Source organism: Crocodylus siamensis, chromosome 1, assembly GCF_052110815.1.
Source record: "Crocodylus siamensis isolate JL-2025a chromosome 1, ASM5211081v1, whole genome shotgun sequence".
Lineage (NCBI taxonomy): Eukaryota > Metazoa > Chordata > Crocodylia > Crocodylidae > Crocodylus > Crocodylus siamensis.
The window spans coordinates 72,028,060-72,050,826 of record NC_143395.1 but is presented as its reverse complement, the minus strand read 5'-3'; the positions used below and the strand labels follow the sequence as shown (position 1 = coordinate 72,050,826).

Here is a 22,767-nt window from a genome sequence, read left to right as displayed (position 1 = left end):
TAATATGCCTTTTTGCCAGGGTCCCTGGATGCTGTGTGCATGTGCACAGCCTCATTTATGCATGTGACCAGGAGTGCAGCTGGGCAGCGTGAAGAGCAGCGCTCTGCATGTAAGTCTGTGGAGGGGAAGGGGCACGTGTGGGGTGGATGCAGACTGCTCACTGTGATTTTGGGGCTCTCTGCTCTGCTGCCTTTGCTCCAGAGGGCCCTCAGCTGGCTGTGTACCCACTGCCCACCTGGCAGCAGTGGGTGCTGTGAGTTGTGCCTCCCTCTCCTGTGTGGGCAGGGGGTGCGGGCCCCCTGAAGCAAAGGCAGCAGAGCGGAAAGCCCTGAGCTCACGATGAGCAGCTCGCATCCGCCCTCGCCCCGCTCAGCTCTGCTCCAGTTAAAAGTGTTTCCATGCTTTAAAATGGTGGTGGCGGTTCTTGAACTAAAGCTCATTCAACGAGCCCCCCCACTGCCATTTTTAAGCACCCTGGATGGATCCACCCACAGCTCCATCCTGCTCTCCACACCTCCCTGGGTCTCATTTGCCATCCTGACTGGATAGCACACCCACTTCCTCCTTCACAATGGGGACCTTGTGCTTCCCCCACACTTCTTCCCCTCCACAGACATAACAGCATGGAGCTGCTTTCCACATGCCTGGCTGCCCAGATTGATATCAGCCGATACAACTGGTTAATAATCAGCTGTTGGTATCGGCCAAGAAAACCTTTATCAGTGCACCCCTAAAAGCCCCTGAAACTTTAAATTGCAAAATTCTCTCACTTAAAGGGTCACACATGGAGTGAGTTGCCTTGACATGTGTGCACTGACTTTTAGTACAGCAACTAAAATAGGTTACCAAGTAGAATTGTGAAGAAAATGTTTTTTTAACAGTTGTCTTACAATCAGTGTTTTCCACGTCCTTAACCCATGTTTTACAAATCTAATTCTACATCGGAAGTATACTTAGCTAGCCTACTATGAGGCACAGTGCACTTCCTCTCAAGATGGACTGGATTCTGCAAAAAAAAAAAAAAAGAAAGGATTTAAGTATTTGTATATGTTCTTTCTTTGAGAGTGACATTGCCAACCTGCAGTTGAATCTTGGGATCAAGTTAGGGTCTAGCATGTAAGTTGTTTTGCAGTTGTTCAGTGAGATGCATCTTTACAGTAAACAAAAAATGTCTAATGAACAAAAAATAACTTCCATGGAAGGACTAGGAGCACAACTTGGCTGTCATCCCAGCCTCTAATGAAGACTGTATTTATCTACCCTTGGAGCACTTGTGCTCTGTCTTTCCCTGATTACTCCCCTTTCCTGATAAGCAGACTGCTTTTCTTGGTTGAATTATGCTTTGTTTAAATTAAGCAGAGGTATGTACAGCCAGGGAATGGTATTTGTTGCACTTCTGTCTGGTGCAGAAAAGTGGGCATTTAATCTCTTGTCCTTGATAAGACTGTTACTCTACCTCTTTGTCTTAATTTTAAATAGTTTCTTTCCCATACAGAGGTTGTCAGTGCAATGCAGTAGAATGCACTCCTTTGTCTAGACAGGGCAAACCTATAAAGAAAAGTAGCTGAGTTTCTGTCAGGCTTACATAATATGGGCTAATCAAACCTGAAATAAGTTCAACTTTTTCTTTATGCTGATGCACTTTTACCTTATTTTTAGCTGACTGAGTTGTTTTCTAAATTAGAATGCAGCCATCTGAAAAGGAGGTGTAATAAGTTTACCTGGTATCTTCACTAGGAAAAAAGTCGATTCAAGTCTAGTTTAGCGCATCCATTTCAGCGTTACAGCCATACTGTACCCAGAATGCAAAAACTTCAGTTTCCTGGAGTTGCCTGACGGTGGTGGGAATAACATCATTGCATTGCTAGTCAGTATCACTTACAGTAGCATCTGATTATCTTCAAACTTCTGACTTTCAGTGAAACATTTATGACAAATGCTTTCACTTTGCTTTTTTTTTTATGCTGGTCCAAGAATTTCAGTCCTTACATTACAATATGAATACTCCCAGCCCCAGCTATACTCCATAGTCATGGCTCCAGTTCTGAAAACCAACATGCATAGAAGCAGTGTCCTATTCTCTTAATCTTATGTGCAGAATTCCAGTTTGTGTTGGCTAAACCTCAACTTAATCTCATCCACTTTAAAGTTAAGCCCAAAGAGTAAACCTTGGCTATAGCTCATGGTTTTGTTTTAACTCAAGTTAATCTGTCACCAGTTAAGACAGGGCACCCTATCTGTGAAGCCTCTAGGCTAGAATGTAAAACAAGGTGTGCTGTCTCAAATTAGATGGATTAACTCATGTTAAAACAGGTTATCTTGGGTGGCAAGGCTTCAGTTTCAATTTACTGCTTATAGGCCTTTTTCTGTAATATCCAGATGCCATACAGCTGATATACATCAATAGTGACTCTACACAGAAACAGGCTAATGCTGATATTTTGAAGCAGCGTTCCAGACGTACTTGCAGACTTGTTGCTGTGGAGAATATCTTATTGAAGAGATAACATTGACGCTATATTCTGAGCACAGGGGGCCTTTACTGGCTATCATCTCATAACCTTTGGGCTAAATGCAACTACAAACCTAGCTGAAAGAGCAGGGACCCATTTCCTAGGCCTTTGGCCTGCCCAAAAGCTATTCCAGCCATTGGCACTTTGATCTTTTTTTTTTCTAAATGCGTCTAGCTCTCTAATGGCTCCACTGGAGCCAAATGGTTTTCATCCAGGTTTTGCTGTACTTGGTTTAACAAGCTGTGCTCTCTGGAAAAGAGGAGGGACTGTGTCATTGAAGCACTGCTGGTGCACAGCAACCTGTTGCCTCAGGTGGCCTTAAAGACTCAATCCTAGATGAGCTCCTTTTTGGCATCCCTTTTGCTAATTAAATGTGAGGTGGATTTCCTGGGGGAAGAGAGACTGTCCCTCATGGTGCTTGCCTGAAGCAGCTTTGTACAATTGCCATGAAGGATTTACCAGTCCAGATTTCTAGCAGTTTAGGCCACCTTTTTCATACAAATTTTCACATCTGAATTCGCTCGCTCACTCACTCACTCACATGTTGGTATCCTTTTCTGTCAGGTTTATATGTTCCTTTTATTCAGCAATTAAAACACTGATTGGTGTCATAAAATTGCTTGTTGAATGGATTTTGATATATAAAGACTCACAAGCTGGTATTTAAAGGACTGATTCAAAAACAGAATAAGCACGCTTCTTAGCTGTCCTATCCCAGAGTTGAAGAGGCTTGTAGATAAAAACGCTTTTACCCTTGAGGATGATCCCTCCAATCAGTGATGTGGTATGTAAGTGGTATAGGATAGTTTGCATTGGTGTTCCCTGTGCCTTACAACTTGAATGAATGGATAAATAGAGGACCTGAGCCTCAGTGTCATCTTCCACATGTAATAAAACTCAAACCCAGACCTGAATCAGCAATATTGGAAACATACATTGTTACTTTTTAGTCTTTATTATGAATTATATACTTCACTGTTATAAGCATTATTGCCTTTTATGCAGCTTTTCTGATTATTAAAGCAACTAAAAATAATAGAATAGTGTTGTCTCTTGAAATCTGTCGTCTTTTTCTGAAGTACACACACTCTCTCCTGTTCCCTGACTAAAAAATCATCCATTCAAACCCCTTTTTAAAATGACTCCTAACCGGCATCAGGGAAGTCTTTTGGTTCTGTTACAAATGGTGAGAGAAAAGGAAATGTCATGTCATGTTTTGTAAAAACAAATTAATGGTATGTGACAATCTGGGCAACTTCAGCTATGTTACATGAACTTTCATATGCTGTTTTAGGTGTTTAGCTACACAAAAATAGAAAGATTAGAGTATCAAGGGAGGTAAAATTTTAGTAAGAACTGTGTTCTGGTGAGGAGATAATAGTACTAAGTTGTAGATCACAGAGAGTGATTCTTAGAGGTGCAGGAAAAGGCTGATTTATTTTTAAAATATGTAATCAGCTGGTATTGACATGGGGTGTGGATTGACATAACAATCAAACTGTTCCCAAATGTTGGAAACTGGTTCACAGTAGTCAGGGGTCACTGGTGTCCATATGTACAGTGCTGTAGTGTTCCAGGGAGAGCCCTCATCTTTTAGGCATTGAAGTGTTGTGACTCTTAACATGTGGGGTGGAAGTGAGCCCCAAACCCAGCGTTCCTCACAGAGGGCTAGTGGGAAGTCATGTTTTGGGGGTCCCAGGTGATGGGCAACTTGTGACTAAGGGTGTTTTCAGTTTTCTTCTTTCCCTTCTCTCCTGACTTTGAGTTCAGTAGAATTCAGTAGCTTGTGGTTGACCAAAGTTTGCAGTCTGTTTGCCTGACTTGTGGAGTGTTTGGACTTGCACATTTTGGTATGTGGGGGGGAGTACCATGATCCTGATTGGGTGGACCCTAATTAAATAGTGAGTGAAAATGCAGCTGGCTGTAGAAAAGATATAGATTTTATTGACCAAACGGTGCAAGGGAGTTTACTGATAAAATTGCCAGCCCATGGGAGAGAAAAAGGGGGGTAGTAAAGTTTTGGCTGCAAGAGTGGCCAGTAGCAGCAGCAGTGGTGGGGGAGGAGTGATGTAATGTGGGATGGCTGGAGGGCTAACCAGAGTCTTGTTCTGACTTGCATGTCACAGAAAGCTTGTTGTCCGCATGTAGTATAGAAATGATTCAAAAGAGTGCCTAACTTTCCAGTTACACTTTTTGAACCATTCCAGGCAGTTTTAAACTGGTTTAATGCCTGTCTGTGTTTCAAGTTGCATTTAAACCGAGTGTCCATTCCCATGGAATCTGGGCATTATTGTCTGTTGTCTTTACCAGCACTCCAGTTGTATCCTAAGCAGGGGTGGCCAACCTGCAGCATGGGTGTCACAGGTTGCATGGGCAGCTTGTGTGTGTGTGGCATGTGGCAGATTGTAGAGCAGCGTGGTAGCACATAGGGCAGGAAATAGAAAGCAAAGCAGCAAATAGGTCAGGGACCACAGGGAAGGAAGCAGAAAGCTGAGCCAAGATCATGTAGGGAACACACGGTCGGAAGCAGAAAGCAGAGCAGCAGATCAAGCATGGGAAAGAGATCAGAGTAGCAATTGTCAAGGGTGTAGGGCTTATTTGTGGTAGGTATACCAAAAACGATGCCTCCCCCCACTTGGCTAAAGCATGCTTCTTTGCCTTGCATTTTCTTTTAAACAGTCATTTGGATGTGAAAAAAAAAGTTAAACTGTTTTTTGGGTTTTTTTTAAATTTCCTCATTTGAAGTGTTCTGCAGTATAAAAACACTGTCAAATATGAAAACAACTTTGCCTGGATCATAACTGATTCAAGGTTTGTTTGTGGCCAACTTTTTTGGATGACTTTCCACAAATTAGCACTGCGCCCTCCCTGAGTTCCAATCAAGTTCTCTTTCCCTGTTCAGTCTAGTGCTCTGCTTTCTGCTTTGTCCTCTGTATTCCCTGCCTTACCTGCTGCTGTGCTGCCTGTCCCCTCCCTATTCTACTGTGTGCCACAGGTTGGCCATCTCTGCACTAACATGTAATCCAAATAGTTGTTTTTTTAGTAATTGCCTACAAATGCGTCTTTAGGCCTGGTGTGCTAGGCTCCTTACTAATGCCAGTTTGTCAGTGACTTGTCTACACTGGGTCCCCTGAAATACTAGTAACCACAGAACTGCTCATCTGTTGTCCTTGTTGATTCTTGAACTAATTGGCAACATAGATAACTGAAATGTGGTTTAGGAAAATGACTGACTCCTGGTGTGAACTGGTGAGTATTGATCTAGTGAACTGGGTTTATAGTAGTATTGCCACACAGATTCATAGATCATCTAGTCTGACCCCCTGCCTGAGGCAGGATCTCATCCCTTTTCAAACAATCCTATAGAAACCATAATCTAAACCCTGACATAACACAGACCTAACACCCTAACCCGACACGGGTAAAGGAGGAGAACCACAGCAGCCAATGTTCTTCCTCTATGAAATGTTGGCAATATATGCCCACCAGGTCCCAAGTAGAGGGCCATGCCCCCCACTGCAGAATAAGGCAACCTTCCTCCCTCCTCCCCCCCCCAACCATTGTCCATATCAGTCTGATCAGAGGGTAAAATTCCTTCTTGACCCCAAATACGGTGCAGTCTCTCTAGCAAGACTGTCTAGGTAGGAACTTCTGGCTTTGGTCCCAACACGAGTATTAGCACATCTCAGTTAACGTCCCTAGCCTTGGCTGTAGCTGACACCTAATGCAGCTGGGGAGGCTTAGAAACACTCTGACACTTGTAGCAGAAAAGGGGTTGGGTGGGGACACTGAGCAAAGTCCAGAAGCATGGGAAATGCCCATAGTAGGACATATGTATGGCTACACCTAGATCATCTCCAGCTAATTTAACCTCTTGTTAAATACCTTCAGGGGTGGAGAGTCCACAACTTCCGTAGGCCATCTGTTTGACTGCCTCACTGTTCTACAAAACCTTTTAATAGGTGTCAGCATCATTTTTCCTGTTTAAGACTAAAAAAGAAGGAAAGAAGCTGTCAGTGAGATGGTAATATAGTGGTTAGAACAGTGGAATTAGGTGCCCTTGCTACTATGATTTGTTGCTTGTTCTGACTTGCCATGACTGTTTCTAAGTCCTTTACCCTCTCTGGTGTTCAGCTTTTCCGTTTTTACAAACATTGAACTTGTTTAGTGACATGCAGTTTCTTTCATAAGCTTTGAGAGCATTCAGTGAACAGTGCTGTCTACATTCAAAGAACTATTTTTTTTCTTTATTATGTTCTTAACCTGTTTTCTTCCCTCTCTCCCAGATCTGGACTGAGCAGGATCGGCAGGGTCTCCTCCACGTGTTAGCACAGCTATTACTGGACAAAGAATGTACTTTACTGATTGGCCGTCAATTTCGACCAATCTTACTAGATTTGTTGGAGCGAAATGCAGAAGCCATTAAAGCTGGCGGCCAGTTCAACCATGATCTACATGAAAGACTTTGTGTAGCCATGAGCAAACTTATTGTTGTCCATCCCGATGTACTGCCGTAAGTGGTGTGATATTTATTTGTGTGACATACGTATGCTGTCTGGCTGGTTGGGAGATGGTTTTTCTGGATATGGGTAGGAGAGGCTATTTTTATAGAGGTTTGTCTTGAATTGAAACTATGGATTTGAGAATCTAAGTCTTTAAAGAAAATAATAGTTAAATGAATGGCATGGCAATGTCTAACATCATCTACAACGGAACAGTTGGAATACAAAGGAAAATATTGGGTGTCTGGGGTGTAGACTTGTATGAAAATTACTCAGAATTTTCAAAACTGCCTGATATCAGCTGCTTGCTAAAATGTTGCTGTTGCCCAAGTGTAGGCATGTCTGGACTTGAATGTTAGAATATTTGAATATTAGTCAAAGGGATGCACCTACTGAAAACAGCAGGAGACGGGTTTAAACCTAACAAGAGAGAGTATTTTTCTTTTTTTTTTTACTCGGTGCATGGTTAACGTGTGGAACATTTTATTATAGTTGGTTTTAGAGGCATATGATAGTAAGGTTTAAAAACAAACTAGGCAAATTCATGCAAGATAGATTTCCTAACAGCTGTTAAACAGCTGAAGATGTGTCCTGTGGCATTGCTAAAGCAGCGACGGTGAATGTTAAGCAGCGTATTACTTAGATATACTGGAAAATATGCTGTTCCCTGTAAAGTGGGGCTGTCCAATGTCAGAGTGGCTGCGCCTCACATGGGATGCAGGCCCCAGGTGACGCACCACATGGGCTGTGGGCCGTGTGGGCTCCCCAGGACCCCTGCTGGGCAAGCAGTGCAAAGTGCTAGCTGTTACTGTCACCACTACTCAGGTGGTTTCTCCTCCTGCCCTGCCAAACCAGCTGCGTGAGCCCACCCCCACCCCACTGTTGTTTGAGCAGCACAGGCTCCTGCCCGAGCCCTTCTGTTGGCACTACCACACATGCAGAAAGCTCAGTAGGTCTTCTGTCATAATATTCTGCCCCAGCGACCCCAACCACCACCCATGGCAGTAGCTAGAGCAATGAGGGATGTAGTGGGCAGCTGGGACCTCTATGAATTAAAACTTTTTTGTAGACTACATTGTTTCTTTGCTACAACTTGAATACTTTGTCTGACTCCAGTGTCTTCATTTCTTTTTAAGATTTGCTTTAAGGTATTTTAAGGATACTGCCCCAGTGTTTCAAAGGCTCTTCCTGGAGAGTTCAGATACAAACACAGTCCGCTATGGGCGCAGGCGAATGAAGTTACGGGATCTCATGGAGGCAGCCTACAGATTCCTACACCAACAGCCATCAGTATTTCGGGAGCTGTGGGACTGGGGCGCATGTGTTCCATTGCTAAGGAGTCATGATACTTTGGTCCGCTGGTAAGTTTAAATCTCAGTCTCCTCGAGTCTGAGACAAATAATGTTTTGAATTTCTTCTAACATTTTTTAATGGGAAAGGTGAGAGAATCTTTCAGAAGTACCAGGCAAAGAATGAGTTCAGATTAAAGAACTGTTAGGGCTGCCCTTACGATCCTGAGAATAAGTTATACTGCCTGAATCTTCTAGTCTCAGTAAATGAAGAATGCATGAGAATTAGAGGAGTTATCTTTAACATGTACATACAATAAAATCTCTGTTATCTGGCATCCCTGGGGTAAGGTAAAAATTCCAGTTATTGGAATTTCCAGTTAGTTAAATGCCAGAAAGCAGAGATTTTACTGTACTTCCTTTTCCTTCTGCTACCATTGCTGTGCTTCTCCGGAGCAGCTGAGAAGCACCATGTCCTTCTGTTAGTGCCATTAGCTACAGAATCTTTGGATCCAGGAAATTAGTGTTTCCTGATCAGGTCTAATTCCTGATGGAGGTCAGAAATGTGCAGAAATGTTGCTAGATGGCTCACTGTCTTTGTGGTTCACAAATGGGGCCTATGTTGGTGGGCATTTGAGAGTACTTGAAGCTAGAAGTGACTTCCAGGCACCAGAGTGGAGAAAGGTTTAAAGGGAGGTCAGTTCTTCACTGAGCAATGCACTGTGGGATACTAGAAACATGTCACTATTTGCATTTTTATGGAAATAATAGTGAGGCTACTGCATGTAGTTTTACCAATGTATTTCAAATCATTGGTAGCTTCCATTTTTTTAAGAAGTGCTATGGCTCGCATGGCAGCACAACAGGGCATAAATTTCTGCTTCATATACTGTCTATAGAAATATTTATTGCTTTTTGAGTCATACTCTGTTTCAATATACTGTATCAGTCACATTTTTTGAGAACAGTTTTATTTTTATTGTAAATTGAAACACTTGGAAAACTCACTGAGTCAAATAAAGCACCAAAATATGAAAGAGGGAACAGCATATTTCAGTATTTTGCCACTGTTTGTTTCTGCCATAACAAACTTTGATAACCGATGGAAAAAATTCATAGCCAACAACATTTATGTTCCAAAAATGAGCCTCTTTCTTGCTGAGTGTGAGAGGCATCACATTGTTGGAGAATCCTATTTTTTATCTCCTCTCAAATATCTCTGTAAAAGGTTGTGGAAGATTTTTCAAAACGGTGTTCTCATTTGTGATTCTGACCTATTCAAACTATATTTCTCAGGTACACTTCAAATTGCCTTGCTTTGGTTACATGCATGAATGATGAGCACAGGTTATCTTTCCTTAAGAAGATCTTCAGTCCAGAAGAGTTGATACATTTCAGGTTAAAGTAAGCTGAACACCTTTTACATTTAATACTTTGCCACAGTTGAGTATATTTGTTTATGGCTTCCACCTGTAACGTTAATGTGGATGTTAATTTGATAGGCTACTGGAAGAATCGCAGATGCAGAATGTGGAGAAAGCCCTTGTTTTGGCAAATTCAGATACCGCCCTTTGGCACAAAGAGAATGATCTGCAGTACACGCAAGGAGAGATTGTCTCGTGTGATCTCTCTGCAAATGTGGTGGCGATATGTGGAGTTGTGTTATCCAGGCTGCAACTTGTGTCCAAAGAACAGGTATGTACAAGCTTGATTCTGGCTTATATTATTAAAATATGATAAATGCTCTGAACTAATTTATCTTTGTTAATTGCTTAAATAATACTGAACATGTATTATTCAGTATTACATAATATAAACTCTATTTTGCCTTGTGCCAGGTGCTGAAAGTTTGTGAAGTGGAAGGTTGGCACTTCAAAGGAACTCAGCACTGAAAGGGTCAATACAGTTGCTTGTTCTTTTTTATGCATCAATTCTTGAAAATTGCCTGCAAGAGACTCTTCAGTGATGGATGTTTTAATTCTGTGTGTAACACTACCTTTCTAAATTGGGATTGTGGTTCTGTGACTGAACTAGCAAGGGGTCTGATCCCTGCATTATAGTACCATGATTTTTTTAGAACTCCTAGCCAACATAGCTACCTGCTAAGAAGACCTCCCTTCTGGATATAGCTACACAGAGAAAAGAAGGCGTCTGTAGTAGAGCTGCTGTTGTTCAGGAAGATGGTATTGTGAAGCCATTAGAAACCCCCCTTCTTTTGCCATATAGCATGCCTCTACTGGGGGCACTACCAGCGTGGCTATGGTAGCAACAGCTATATAAAATAGACAGGCCCTGATACAATCTTTTTGACTTGCATCAAAATGCTTCTCTCTGCCAGGGAGTACTTTTTTGACTAAAAGAAAACTATGCTGCTCCTTACCTGCTAAGGGGCAGGGATAAGGAGAAGTTTACTATGTTTAAACTACTGGGAAACACTTAAGGCATATCTTCAACATGCATGTTTTCAAATTATTTAAGGAAACAATGTTTTAAACTTATTTCTTACTGTAAACTGTCATATGAATGACAGTTGACAAACTATCCGTATTTTTGAAAAACCATCTACTCAACTAGCAAAGGTACATTGAAGGGCAACAAGGATGATTATTGCTATGGGGAGGGGCTTCCATACGAGGAGAAACTAAAGTGGCTAGGCCAGGGGTTTTCAACCTTTTTTGGTCAGTGTACCCCTGGTGGCCGGTTAAAAGGGGGAAGAGGGAGAGGCCAGTCCTCCAGCAGCCAATTTGGAGGATGGAAGGGGGGCCCACGCCATGCATGGCAGCAAAACCAGAACTGCGGACGGTGGTGAAAGTGATGCACAGCACCGACAAAAATAAAAGCGGCACTGTAAGCAGTGCAAAGTGCTGGTGGCCCCAACCCTTGTTTCTCCATGCCGCTAGAGGGGGGAGGGTTACAATCAGGATTTACAAAATACTAAATGGTGAAGAGAAAGTAAATAGGAATTTAATAATGATTGTTTCTCACAGTACAAGAACTAGATGTCACAAAATGAAACTACTAGATAGTAAGTTTAACACTAACAAAAGAAAGTGCTTTTTCACACAGCGTGGAACTCATTGTCAGCAGATGTTGTAGAAGCTGACAATTTAGACATATTCAAAAAGGGTTTAGACAAATTGTCAGAGGAAAGGGGCATCAGCAACTATTGAGCATAGGAGTTAGGGATACAGTCTCTGAATCAGAACTTCCTAGACCTTAAATGCTGGAGGCTAAAAGTGGGAGATGAATAGTGGAGGGGGTAACACTGTTCATACCCAGTTTATTTTCCCTTTCAGCATCTGCTCTCTGCTACTGTAACAGGCTATTGAGCAAGATGGACTTATGGTCTGACCCAGTAAATGTTAGTTCCTACACTTTCTTTCTTGTCCTTTCCTGTAGCTTCAGCCAGTAGTCACAAACTAGCATCTTACCCCCTTGTCTAAATTCAGTTTTAGACCATATCCAGCTTCAACACCATTGTTTCATCTTTCAGATTTTAAAAAGCAGAAAAGGACATGCATACAGTGGCATCAGTTTTGAACATTTTTTCAAATGATGAGGGTCAAGGAGGTGGACAACTAAATTACAGCCTACGTAAATCTGATTTACCACCTGATAGCTTTTATAGATAATTGATATGAGTTCAAAGTAGAGTGCTTTTTGCTTGGTTCCAGTGAAAAATAAATTCTATTTTAACTGTTTTTCCTTTGCTTACTAACAGGAAATAGCAATCTCTGTATAATAAACTAAAGCTTTCAGATTCTAGTGTTATTTTACCAGCTTACACAATTAAAGCATATGATCACCCTTTTGAAATTTAAATCCACTACTGTGAGCTTGGTAAACTCTGTGCAGATTTATGTCTTCCTCTTCTGACATGCAGCTGAATTTAGTGACCTCACATACCACCTATGCATATATGAATAGATTTGGCTCTTTAAAATCAGGACTTCTATTTAAAAGGTCAGCAAATTACTATTGCTGTATGATCTTGGTAAGGATTCGTCATGCACCTGAGATCGTTTTTTTATGACTTAATCCGCAAATATACATTAAATCAGTGGTGACTCACTAGGCTGTGAGCCAAATGAGTGGTGCAGGGTCAGCACACCAGTTTGATCTGACACTGTGCCCTGGTCCCACACGTTGGATTGGGTCCCAGGCCATATGTTGGACCAGCTGCCTGAGCCCCATGTGTGCCAGGTTAGGCCCACTGCCTGCACACCAACCTGTCTGGCACACAAGTCAATGTTATCTGGCCAGAGGGCTTGGAATTAGGTGGCAGGGGAGCAATGTCAGTGTTAATTCCTATTGCTCTCTTAATGCCAAATTTCCAGATTTTGGGGAGCCTTGTAGGTCAGATCTGGTCTTTGGGCTAGAATTTGAGCACCACTGCATTAAATTATTACTAAGACTGCCTTCTTGGCACAATAGTAAAACCGTTTCTCTGTTGTCCTTGACAGCTGCAGCCTGACAAGTTTTGAGAATAAATTGGTTAATACATATGCTTTTATAAAGTGTGTGTTTTATGATAGGTTTTTAAATGGGCTGAATCTGTATATAAATGCTAACTATAAATTGTGGAATGTCCAGTCTGTGGTCCACCCAGCCCTTGATTTTGCTTGATATATGCTTGAAGTTATAAATAGTGTAATAACTCACATTTTCTGTCCTATTAGGAAAGCAACATTAACCGGTTTGTGATGGTTGAGTCTACCTGCACAAATCTTCAAGCCCTTGCTATAGCAGTAGCTTTCCAGAATCCTGTGTTGTTGGAAGGACCAATAGGATGTGGTAAAACTTCTTTAGTTGAATATTTGGCAGCTGTTACAGGAAGAATAAAGCCTCCTCATATTCTTAAAGTCCAGCTTGGTGATCAGACTGATAGTAAGGTAACGGAAAAACATTCCTCCTTTGAAGCAAACACAAACTCATTTGTGCTTATTAAGATACCATCATTGTAGCACCATTTATTTTTCTAATAAAGTAATATAGACATTTACACTGAGTTTGTTTGGAATGTGAAGTGCTGTACTGCAGCAGGCTCAAGTTCCCAGCGAGAATCAGAGTTTGAAGATGAGAAATCAAGAAAAGTTCTTATTAATTTTTAAATTCTGTGCATGAACTACATTATATCCGTACAGTTTCTTTAAATTAATCTACTTATTAGGGTTTTTCCACATGAGAGAGTTGCTTCAGTTTAAATAAGGTGTATTCTAAAATGATTTAGTAATATTGCTGGTACTAAAGACTTTGTGGACCCTCTTGTTTTAGTTTACATTACTTGAGGACAGGTTTAAGTTAAGTTGAAATAAGTCTTTCTTACAATAAATGTCCACACAGAAATTATACTGGTCCAGCAACATAGATTTAATGGCTGACTTGAGTTAAGTTGATGTGACCTTCTTGCATAGATAAGGCCTTAGTAAAAATAATTGCACACTCATCCCATTGAGCTTAAACTGATGTATGTTCTCAATGCACACTGTGGGTGGAAGGGCACTTGAAGGTTTTGTTAACGTGTTAAATATTTCATTTTCTGTGTAGCTGAACTGATTGTGTTGGCCTTAAAGTTTTTGTTGTCACATGCAGCAGCCAGTCCTCCTTGTATGGAAGAGTAGGGCATATTCAAGTCAGATAAAACTTTCAGAGATGAGATGTAAGATTGCCAACTCTAAGAGATGTGAAAGGATTGGGCATAAGTAATAAAGCATCAAAATGTAAAGGAAAATGTAAAACTGAACTAGCAAATAAAAGTATAAGTAGAACAGTATATTTTTACTTCCAGAAAATCTCTATGTGTTCTAGAATATTTTATTTAAAAAATGAATCTTACTTTACCAATTTATACGTGATAGATTTGTGACTAAATTCACTATAACTCTCTTGTTTAATATGTTCATTATCCCGTTTTAGTTTTGGCCCTTCCTACGCTTTGCATCCAGCTACCTATATAAAACAATTTTAGAAGCAAGAAACTGTCTACGAAGCTGCAGTCTTTTAGTGGTATTAGGGAGATGTGGTGTACCAGAAACTATAAATGTATTGTATAAATAGGCTACATTCCAAATTGCAGGATCCCCTTTTAAAAATAAAATCAGCATTTAATAAAGATGCAGAAGGCCTCCTTTTAGGCTGAATGCAACCAATTGCTGTTAAGTATTTCTAAAGCTTACATTCATTTTAGGTTTAAACCCTCCCTCCCCCCCCCAAAAAAACAACAACAACAAAAAATCCCAAACTAGCTGTTAGCTAATGTTACTAGCGGTAAACATAGTATTTAGGGAAGGGCGTTTAAGTGCGACTTGCAGGTCGATATGAGGTATGCAATATATTTCCTGAATTATCAAGTTGTATAGTAAAATGTATTGCTCTCTTTTTGCAGACGTTACTTGGTATGTATCGTTGTACAGATGTGCCAGGGGAGTTTGTGTGGCAGCCAGGTACCTTGACACAAGCTGTCACAAAAGGACATTGGATACTTCTGGAAGATATCGACTATGCCCCTCTGGATGTGGTACATGACTTCATTTGCTCTTATAAGCAACATTGTAAAATAAGTGGATCTTGCTTACTGGTTTTGAAGGCTAAATCACAGTATTGTCTTGACAGATTGGATCTGATGTATGGCAGAAGGGAGTTAGGGAATGTGAATTGACAAATTGATATAACAGGCTCTTTTTCTCTTTGTAGCTTTAGAGTCCTGCTAATGGTAAGGCTTTTATAATATTTCCTTCATTGTTTCTCACACATTGCTTCTCACTCCAGCTGGGGCAGGCATGAAAAAAGTTCTGCATTAAGTTTAAGAGTAACACTGCCATTTACAGTAATTAATTTCTCAGAGTTTCACAACTGGTATTCATTAGGGAAGCTTCCCTCTTACATTGATGACTGTAGAAAACTGCACTTGCTTTTTTCTACAAATAATGTTTTTACATAAATATTTTCCCTTCTAGTCTCTTGGGTATCTGCTGCAAAATGTTCCATCAGTGTAGTTATTCGTTTCCTATCTTTTATGGGACTGACTAGGCTTTCAGTTAAGTTTTTATTAGGATATAGGCTTTCAGAAGTAGGGATTTCGCAGCAAAGCTGAGAGAGATTCTGCTAGTGACATGTGATTTTCATAAATGTATGAGGTTGCTTGTAATATTAAGAAGAATCCTATTTTGAAAAGTATACTAGAGTTTAATTGATCTTTGTTTGTTTGTTTGTTTTAATGAATCATTTGTAATCTATGCTTTTTTATAAGTCTACATTTGACAATTTTGTTTATTGTGGTCACATTCTTAGTTCCTTCTGGAATCCCTCTGTTCTCCTACACAAACTCCCTGCACATTGCCTTTTCATAGAATCACAGAAAATTAAGGTTGGAAGGGACCTCAGGAGGTTATATAGTCCAATCTCCTGCTCAGAGCAGGACCATCCCTAACTTGATCATCCCAGCCATGGCTTTCTCTATCCAGGTCTTGGAAAACTTCCAGGGATGGAGATTCCACAGCCTCTCTGGGCAGCCTGTTCCAGTGCTTTACTACCCTCCTAGTGAGAGTGCTTTACTACCCTCCTAATATCCTACCTAAACTTCCCTTGCTGCAGCTTGAGACCATTGCTCCTTTTTCTGTCATCTGCCATCACTGAGAACAGTCTAGCTCTGTCCTCTTTGGAACCCCTTTCAGGTAGTTGAAGATTTTTATTAAATCCCCTCTCAGGCTTCTCTTTTCCAAACTAAATAAGCCCAGTTCCCTCAGGCTCTCCTTAGAAGTCATGTGCCCCTGTCCCCTAACCATTTTGTTGCCCTCTGCTGGACCCTTCAATTTGTCTACATCCTTTCTGTAGTGGGGGGTCCAAAACTGGGCACAGTATTTTATAGGTGACCTCATCAGTGCTAAATAGGGGGGAATAATCACTTCCCTTGATCTGTTGGCAACATGTCTACTAATGCAGCCTAATATGCCATTAGCTTTCTTGGCTCATATTCAGGTTATTGTCCACTGTAACCCCCAGTATGTCCACTGTAACATGCAGCGCTGTTGCTTAGCCAGTCTGTCCCCAGCCTGTGCTGGTGCATGAGATTGTTCTGTTCTAAGTGCAGGACTTTACACTTTTCCTTATTGAACCTCATGAGACTTTGTTTGGTCTAATCCTCCAATTTGTCTAGGTCCTTCTGAATTCTAGCCCTATCCTCCTTCATATCTACTACTCCCCCCAGCTTGGTGCCACTTGCAGACTTGCTGAGGGTGCACTCTGTGCCATCTTCCAGATCAGTGATGAAGATATTGAACAAAACTGGCCCCGGGACTGCCCCTGGGCTACTCCACTTGAAACTGGCTGCCCAACTAGATGTCAAATCATGTCATCCTTTTTGTATTTCCCTTTGTCCTTGCCAGAGTTGCCTATGCCCAGGGCTCTTTGGTCTTGCCTTCCTTTTTCCCAACCAGTATTGTCCAGTATTATTTTCAGTCTGGGAGAAGAAAAATTGTCAACGTTTTATGTTCTCTTGGGATGATGGACAGAAGTTACAGATATAGGAATGTCTGTTTCCGATCAAATGTTTGATCCAGATGTCCTTTCCTTAGCTATTGGAAAAATATTAGGCTTCAAGCCTATGCAGAGGTAGAACTCTCTTTATTGTCTATTTGGCTAGACTAATCAAAAGGCAAAACTTCTGTTTTGTGTAATGCAGGGTTAAAAACTGCCAGGCTGAAGTAAGATGAAAAATAACATGATGACCATCATATTTATGTTTGGTCTTTATTACAATGTGAATGCCAGCAGAAAGACACATAGGCTAAGTACAGACAGCCAAAAACTCCAAGGCTGAATCGATTCAGTCTTTGCACATTAGTCCAAGCTGCATAGATTGAAGCAAAAAGCGAGTGAACAGACGTTCACTTTTGATCCCAAAAATGCAGCCACATGCCTGCAGTGGTCCAACCAAGAAGCCAGGGGGCACTCAAGCACACCTTCCTGTTTGGATGGAGCAGACTGCTTGGGTCAAAGGTAGGGAGGATTTGCAGTGGAGGCGCAAAGTATCCTGGTATCCTGGGGGACTGTGAATTAACTTGAATCTGAAGGGGTTCTGGACTAGTTCAATAAACTGATTTAACTGAAATCAGTTAAGTCTGATACTACTTTCATCCAGGTTTATCTTAAATTGGTTTTGGTCATTTTGAAAGTAGTTTATATACATTGAACTTCTGTTGTGTTGTAGATTTGAACCAGTTTCCAATCACTTACACTGGTTTATGTGTAATTTCTGTTCCTAGCCATAGACATGACTGGCTAAAACTTCTACCTTTTGAAAAAAAGAACTATCACCTCAATGGGCTGTTAATTTAAAGCTTAGTAATGAATGCTGAAATATGGGTATTAATGAATAGTTCATCTTCTTAACAGAATTGTCTGGTTTTGATGTCTTGAGCACACAATGTTAAAAAGATTTCCTACATGAGTTCAAATAAACCTGAAGTTTTCTGCAGCTCAGGAAAGATGTCACCCTATCTTTTTTGGCTGCAGAAGCCCCTGCTGAACAGGCAAAAAAAACCTTCCTGATTTCAGCTGCAAAAAGATGGAGTGATATCTTCCTGCAGAAGCAGCAATTTCCATTGCTGCTCTGCAGAACTATGTTTTCCAGAGTGCCCTGTACTCATCAATGCACACTCCTGTGCCACTGCTTCTTGCAGGGGCTTCAGCTGGAAAGTGTGTAATGGAGAACAGGAGATGGGAGTGTAAGGCTTCCCCCTCTTAATGCATCACCAAGGGCTTGTGCCCCAATTATTCACCCCTCATTACTCTCTTGGAAAGAGGGTGTAGTAAAATCTTCTAATTGGAAAAAGGGTCTACTTCTATTGGAGAGAGGGTATAGTAAAATAAACTAGGGCTTGGTGATCCTTGTCAACATCTCTTAAAAGTAAGTACCTTTCAGTAAACAGTTTCTGGTGGGAGCTGCAGTTACTTGACTAGCACATATATAGAGTGATCAGTGTAGGTAAGCTAGTGAGCTGTGTAGAGTCTGGCTGAGCAGGTTGTCTGTTGGCTCCACCCCCCCCCCCCAAAAAAACCATAAAATAAAGCCTTTTCTTTTCTTTAGATCTCTGTGCTGATTCCTCTGTTGGAAAAGGGAAAACTGCTGATTCCTGGTCGTGGTGACTGTTTAAAAGTTGCTCCTGGATTCCAGTTCTTTGCAACCAGGAGGTACGCATGTAAAGTCAAATGAACATGACAGCATTACATGGGTTGTTTTTAGGTGAGACCCAGGAATTAAGATTAAATTGCAAACTATAAGCATAAAACCTTAAGGTACAAGTCCAGTGCATAGACTTCCTTAATTATAAGAGCACATAAAAGAACTGCATTAAATATATTGAATAGGACTAGCATTTTATACAACTTTAGCAAGATTAAAGGTTTATAGTTTTCAAACCCCCCACAAATATTTGGAAATATGTGATACAGAAGAGATGGGAGGATTACAATAAGGCTTATGTAATAGAGCATGGGAGTGCTGCACAAGGCAGCACTGCTAAGCACATCATTTTAGAAACTGAAATTAATCCCAATGTAGAATATACTGGTGATTCAACCAAGCATAATATTCTGTGAAACCTAATGGAGTGTGTTTGTTTAATTTAGAGTCTTCAGTTGTGCTGGGGGTTGGTACCGACAACAAAATAGCCATGCTGCTCTTCTGGATAAGTATTGGACCAAAATTCGCCTGAATAACATGAGTAAAGCAGAACTCAAGGAGGTAGGTGGGATCATGAGCTGTAACAGAATGGAAGTCAGTCCATAATGATGATTACAACCTGAGTTTATGTAACAGGTTTTGTTCTTGTTTTGTTATCCAAAATCCACAACCTGGCTGTATTGATTTCAGAGTTGATAGTTTAGATCTGGAGTAAAGCTGCTGTCTCCTACAGAGGTTGGAAGTGAATTTAAAATTCGCAGTTTATAACACCTCTCCCACTCTCCAAATTTAAGTGTTAAGCACCATTTGAAGAGTCCAAAAACTTTTTCACGTTTTGATAGAAAATGGGAATCAATATTACTGGGCTGCTGTCTCAGCTTTAGGGTAGCAGTGGACATAGTCTTCCTGGACTTCCGGAAGGCATTCAACATTCTCTCTCACCCCGTTCTTATTAAGAAACTGGGGGACTGTGGTGTCGACACCCACACAGTCAATTGTGTCCCCAACTGGCTGGAGGGCCGCACCCAGAGGGTGGTAATGGATAGGTCCTTCTCAGCTTGGAGGAATGTGGGCAGTGGGGTTCCGCAGGGCTCGGTCCTCGGGCCTGCACTGTTCAGCATCTTCATCAGTGATTTGGATGAGGGGGTAAAAGCACCCTGTTCAAATTTGCTGATGACACTAAGATGTGGGGGGGATGTTGGCACACTAGAAGGAAGCATCAGGCTTCAATCAGACCTGGACAGGCTACAAGGGTGGGCGGATGTGAATAGGATGGGATTCAACACAGACAAATGCAAGGTGATGCACCTGGAGAGGAACAACCGGCACCATACTTACCGGTTGGGGAACTCCCCTCTTGTCAGCACGGAGGCAGAAAAGGATCTCGGAGTCATCATTGACTCCAAGATGAACATGGGCCGGCAGTGTGGGGAGGCAGTCAGGAAGGCCAACTGTACCTTGTCATACATCCACAGATGCATCTCGAGCAGGTCCAAAGAGGTGATCCTCCCCCTCTATGCAGCACTGGTCAGGCCACAGCTGGAGTACTGCGTCCAGTTCTGGGCGCTGCACTTCAAGAGGGATGTGGACAGCATCGAGAGAGTCCAGAGGAGGGCCACTCGCATGATCAGGGGACAGCAGGGCAGGCCCTGTGAGGAGAGGCTATGGGACCTGAACCTGTTCAGCTTCCAAAAGAGAAGGCTGAGTGGGGATCTAGTGGCCTGTTATAAATTAGTCAGGGGGGGATCAGCAGGCATTGGGAGAATCACTATTCCCCCGTGCACTGCCAGGAATGACCAGGAATAATGGTCACAAGCTGGCAGAGGGCAGGTTTAGGCTAGATATCAGGAAGCGCTACTTCATGGTCAGGGCGGCTAGGATCTGGAACCAACTTCCAAGAGAAGTAGTGCTGGCTCCTACCCTGGGGGTTTTCAAGAGGTGGTTGGATGAACATCTTGCTGGGGTCGTTTGACCCCAGTATTATTTTCTGCCATGGCGGGGGGTCGGACTAGATGATCTACTCAGGTCCCTTCCGACCCTAGAAACTATGAAACTATAATGTGACACACCTGACCTGGCTGGGTTGATCAGCATGTACAGGCTGACACCCTCATTTGCCAGGAATCAGTTCATTAAGGTAACAGTATAATGCAGTCAGACACAAGCAAACAGGGGAACAGAATACCTCTGAATCTGGCTGGGTGTCCAGCTGACACCCTCATGGGCCAGCGTTCAGTTCATTAGGGCACGTCTGAACCAAACTAGGTCAGTCAGCCTATATAAGCTGATCCCCTTATGTGTCTCAAACTCAGCGTGTCCCAATCTTTTGCCCTAGCTATCCTAGTAGTGGTAGCCTCTTGATAAGTGGACCCCACAGTATTTCTGGGCTTCACAGGGATATTTGGCTTAGGTAAAAAAAAGTGTTGCTGCAGAGCAAGTCGGGAAGGAGAAGTAGAGAACGAAAAAGATACCCAGTTACCACCAATTTGACTATAAAAGTAATTTATTTCTAAGTATATGAAATGTATAATGGTACTAATAATAATAGACATGCAAGGAAAAACGAACAGAACAATTATAATATTACCCTGGTTTAATTGAGTATTTGGGGAAACCTAACTCAAGCTTAACTAATACAATTTAGATTCAGAAAGCTATGCCTAGAGGGGAAGAGAGAGAGAGCGCGAGTGAGTTGGGATCTCACCATTCCAAGGCACTTGGGTGATTTGTTGACAAGCAAGTTCCCAGCACAATCTTTGAAGGGAGATCTGTTTCTCCCAGCTTCTTGAGAACAACTGCAGATAGCGTCAGAGAGATTTCTCTCTCTTGAAGCACATGGTTTGCTGCTTTACAGCTTTCTTATACCCTTAGTTTAGCCTCTTCAAAGCATTCTTTTTATTGAGTAAATCAAGAGGGTCCTAAGCCATAATTGACAGGGAAAATCCTGTTATATAAACAGTTTAAATTTAAATGAATTACCTTTTTCAGTGACAAGGGGTTATTTGGTTTGGAACATCTCAAGAAACTGATTAACAACCAGGAAAAATATTAAGTTTTAAGGAGTAACCAGACACACAGGAGCCAGCTTGAAATTATTATGAATATACTGGAAGGGATCTTCTTAGATGGCCTAGCTATGCTTGCCCTGTGAAGTCAGCATTAGTATTTTGTATTTTACCTGTTGGAAATAAGCCTCAACTTAGCATGACTTTCAGATTTTACTGTAGTCTTTTAACAGACTTAAGGGGATTACTTGGAGTGTTTATACACTGTGTGGGGAGGACTTCCACCAGTCATCCCGGGAAAAGTATGACAGCATTTGTGGCCAGGGCTCCAACGGGCTGGATGCTGTGATGAACCCTTAATCATGTGTTCAGGTGTTGCCCATACCCCCTCTGACTTGGTCTCTTGCCTCAGCATTCCCTAACCCGGTGACCGAGTTTTAGCCAATCAAGTTTAAACAGGCCTCCCATAGTGGGGCCAGGGAATGTATGGCCCGAAATGTCTATTAAACTTTTCTTCTGCTTAGATTTGGTTAAATGAGGTGTGTGTGTGGCAGGGGGAAATAGAAAAAGTCCTTTGTAAATCCAGCAAGCTGGATGCCAGACCTCTGTCAGGAAGACAGAGCTGGCAGGTAACAGTCTGCACTTCATTTGAATTTTTGAGTGGGGGGTGGGGGGTCCACAAATGAAAAAAGGTTGAAAACCACTACTGTAAGTCATGAGATTGATTTCGCTGAAGCAGATTAGTTGTTTTGCCAGAATAGCGTTCAACTTTTTATGTAACTAGATTCCCATTTTAGGGAACAATTCTATCTGGAAGTTGCTGCCTTGAGGAACAATTATGGGAGCGTACTGTAATTAAATCTCTGTGACTACCAATTGGCTTCTGATTTTATACAGATTACAATTCCTGTCTCTCACAGGTTCTTCAGGGCAGATACCCTAATCTTGCTGTTGTATCCAGTCGTCTGTTAGACATTTATATTCAGCTGACCGGAGACAAACATCAGATATCAGAAAGCAGTTCTTCTGGTTCCAAGCAAATAGCAGAAGATCTATCCGAAACAAGAACAGAAAATAAAGGGCCAAGTCTGGAGGGTCGAGAACCATCTCTGAGGTAGTATTCTTCTTTTATTGAGAGAGAATTTAGTTAGCTGGTATAGTAATTCTATTTTTGGGGGAGGGAGGAAAAGGAGAGGGACACCATTAAAATGATTAACCAGCAATTAAAAAAAAATTAAGGGACTTTAAAACTTTCCTTCTTTTTTTTTTTCAATT

The 22,767-nt window shown here is 41.7% G+C and overlaps 1 protein-coding gene across 1 annotated transcript in view; it reads left to right on the top strand.

Annotated features, from left to right (window-relative positions):
• MDN1 (midasin AAA ATPase 1) overlaps window positions 1–22,767 on the top strand; it is a 154,186-nt gene that overhangs the window by 9,126 nt on the left and 122,293 nt on the right. The window contains exons 2-10 of the mRNA XM_090036605.1: window positions 6,800–7,026; window positions 8,152–8,376; window positions 9,601–9,708; window positions 9,807–9,999; window positions 12,984–13,196; window positions 14,690–14,821; window positions 18,392–18,495; window positions 18,934–19,048; window positions 22,413–22,606. Coding sequence (XP_089892731.1) covers window positions 6,800–7,026; window positions 8,152–8,376; window positions 9,601–9,708; window positions 9,807–9,999; window positions 12,984–13,196; window positions 14,690–14,821; window positions 18,392–18,495; window positions 18,934–19,048; window positions 22,413–22,606 — 1,511 coding nt within the window. The remainder of the gene's footprint in view (window positions 1–6,799; window positions 7,027–8,151; window positions 8,377–9,600; window positions 9,709–9,806; window positions 10,000–12,983; window positions 13,197–14,689; window positions 14,822–18,391; window positions 18,496–18,933; window positions 19,049–22,412; window positions 22,607–22,767) is intronic.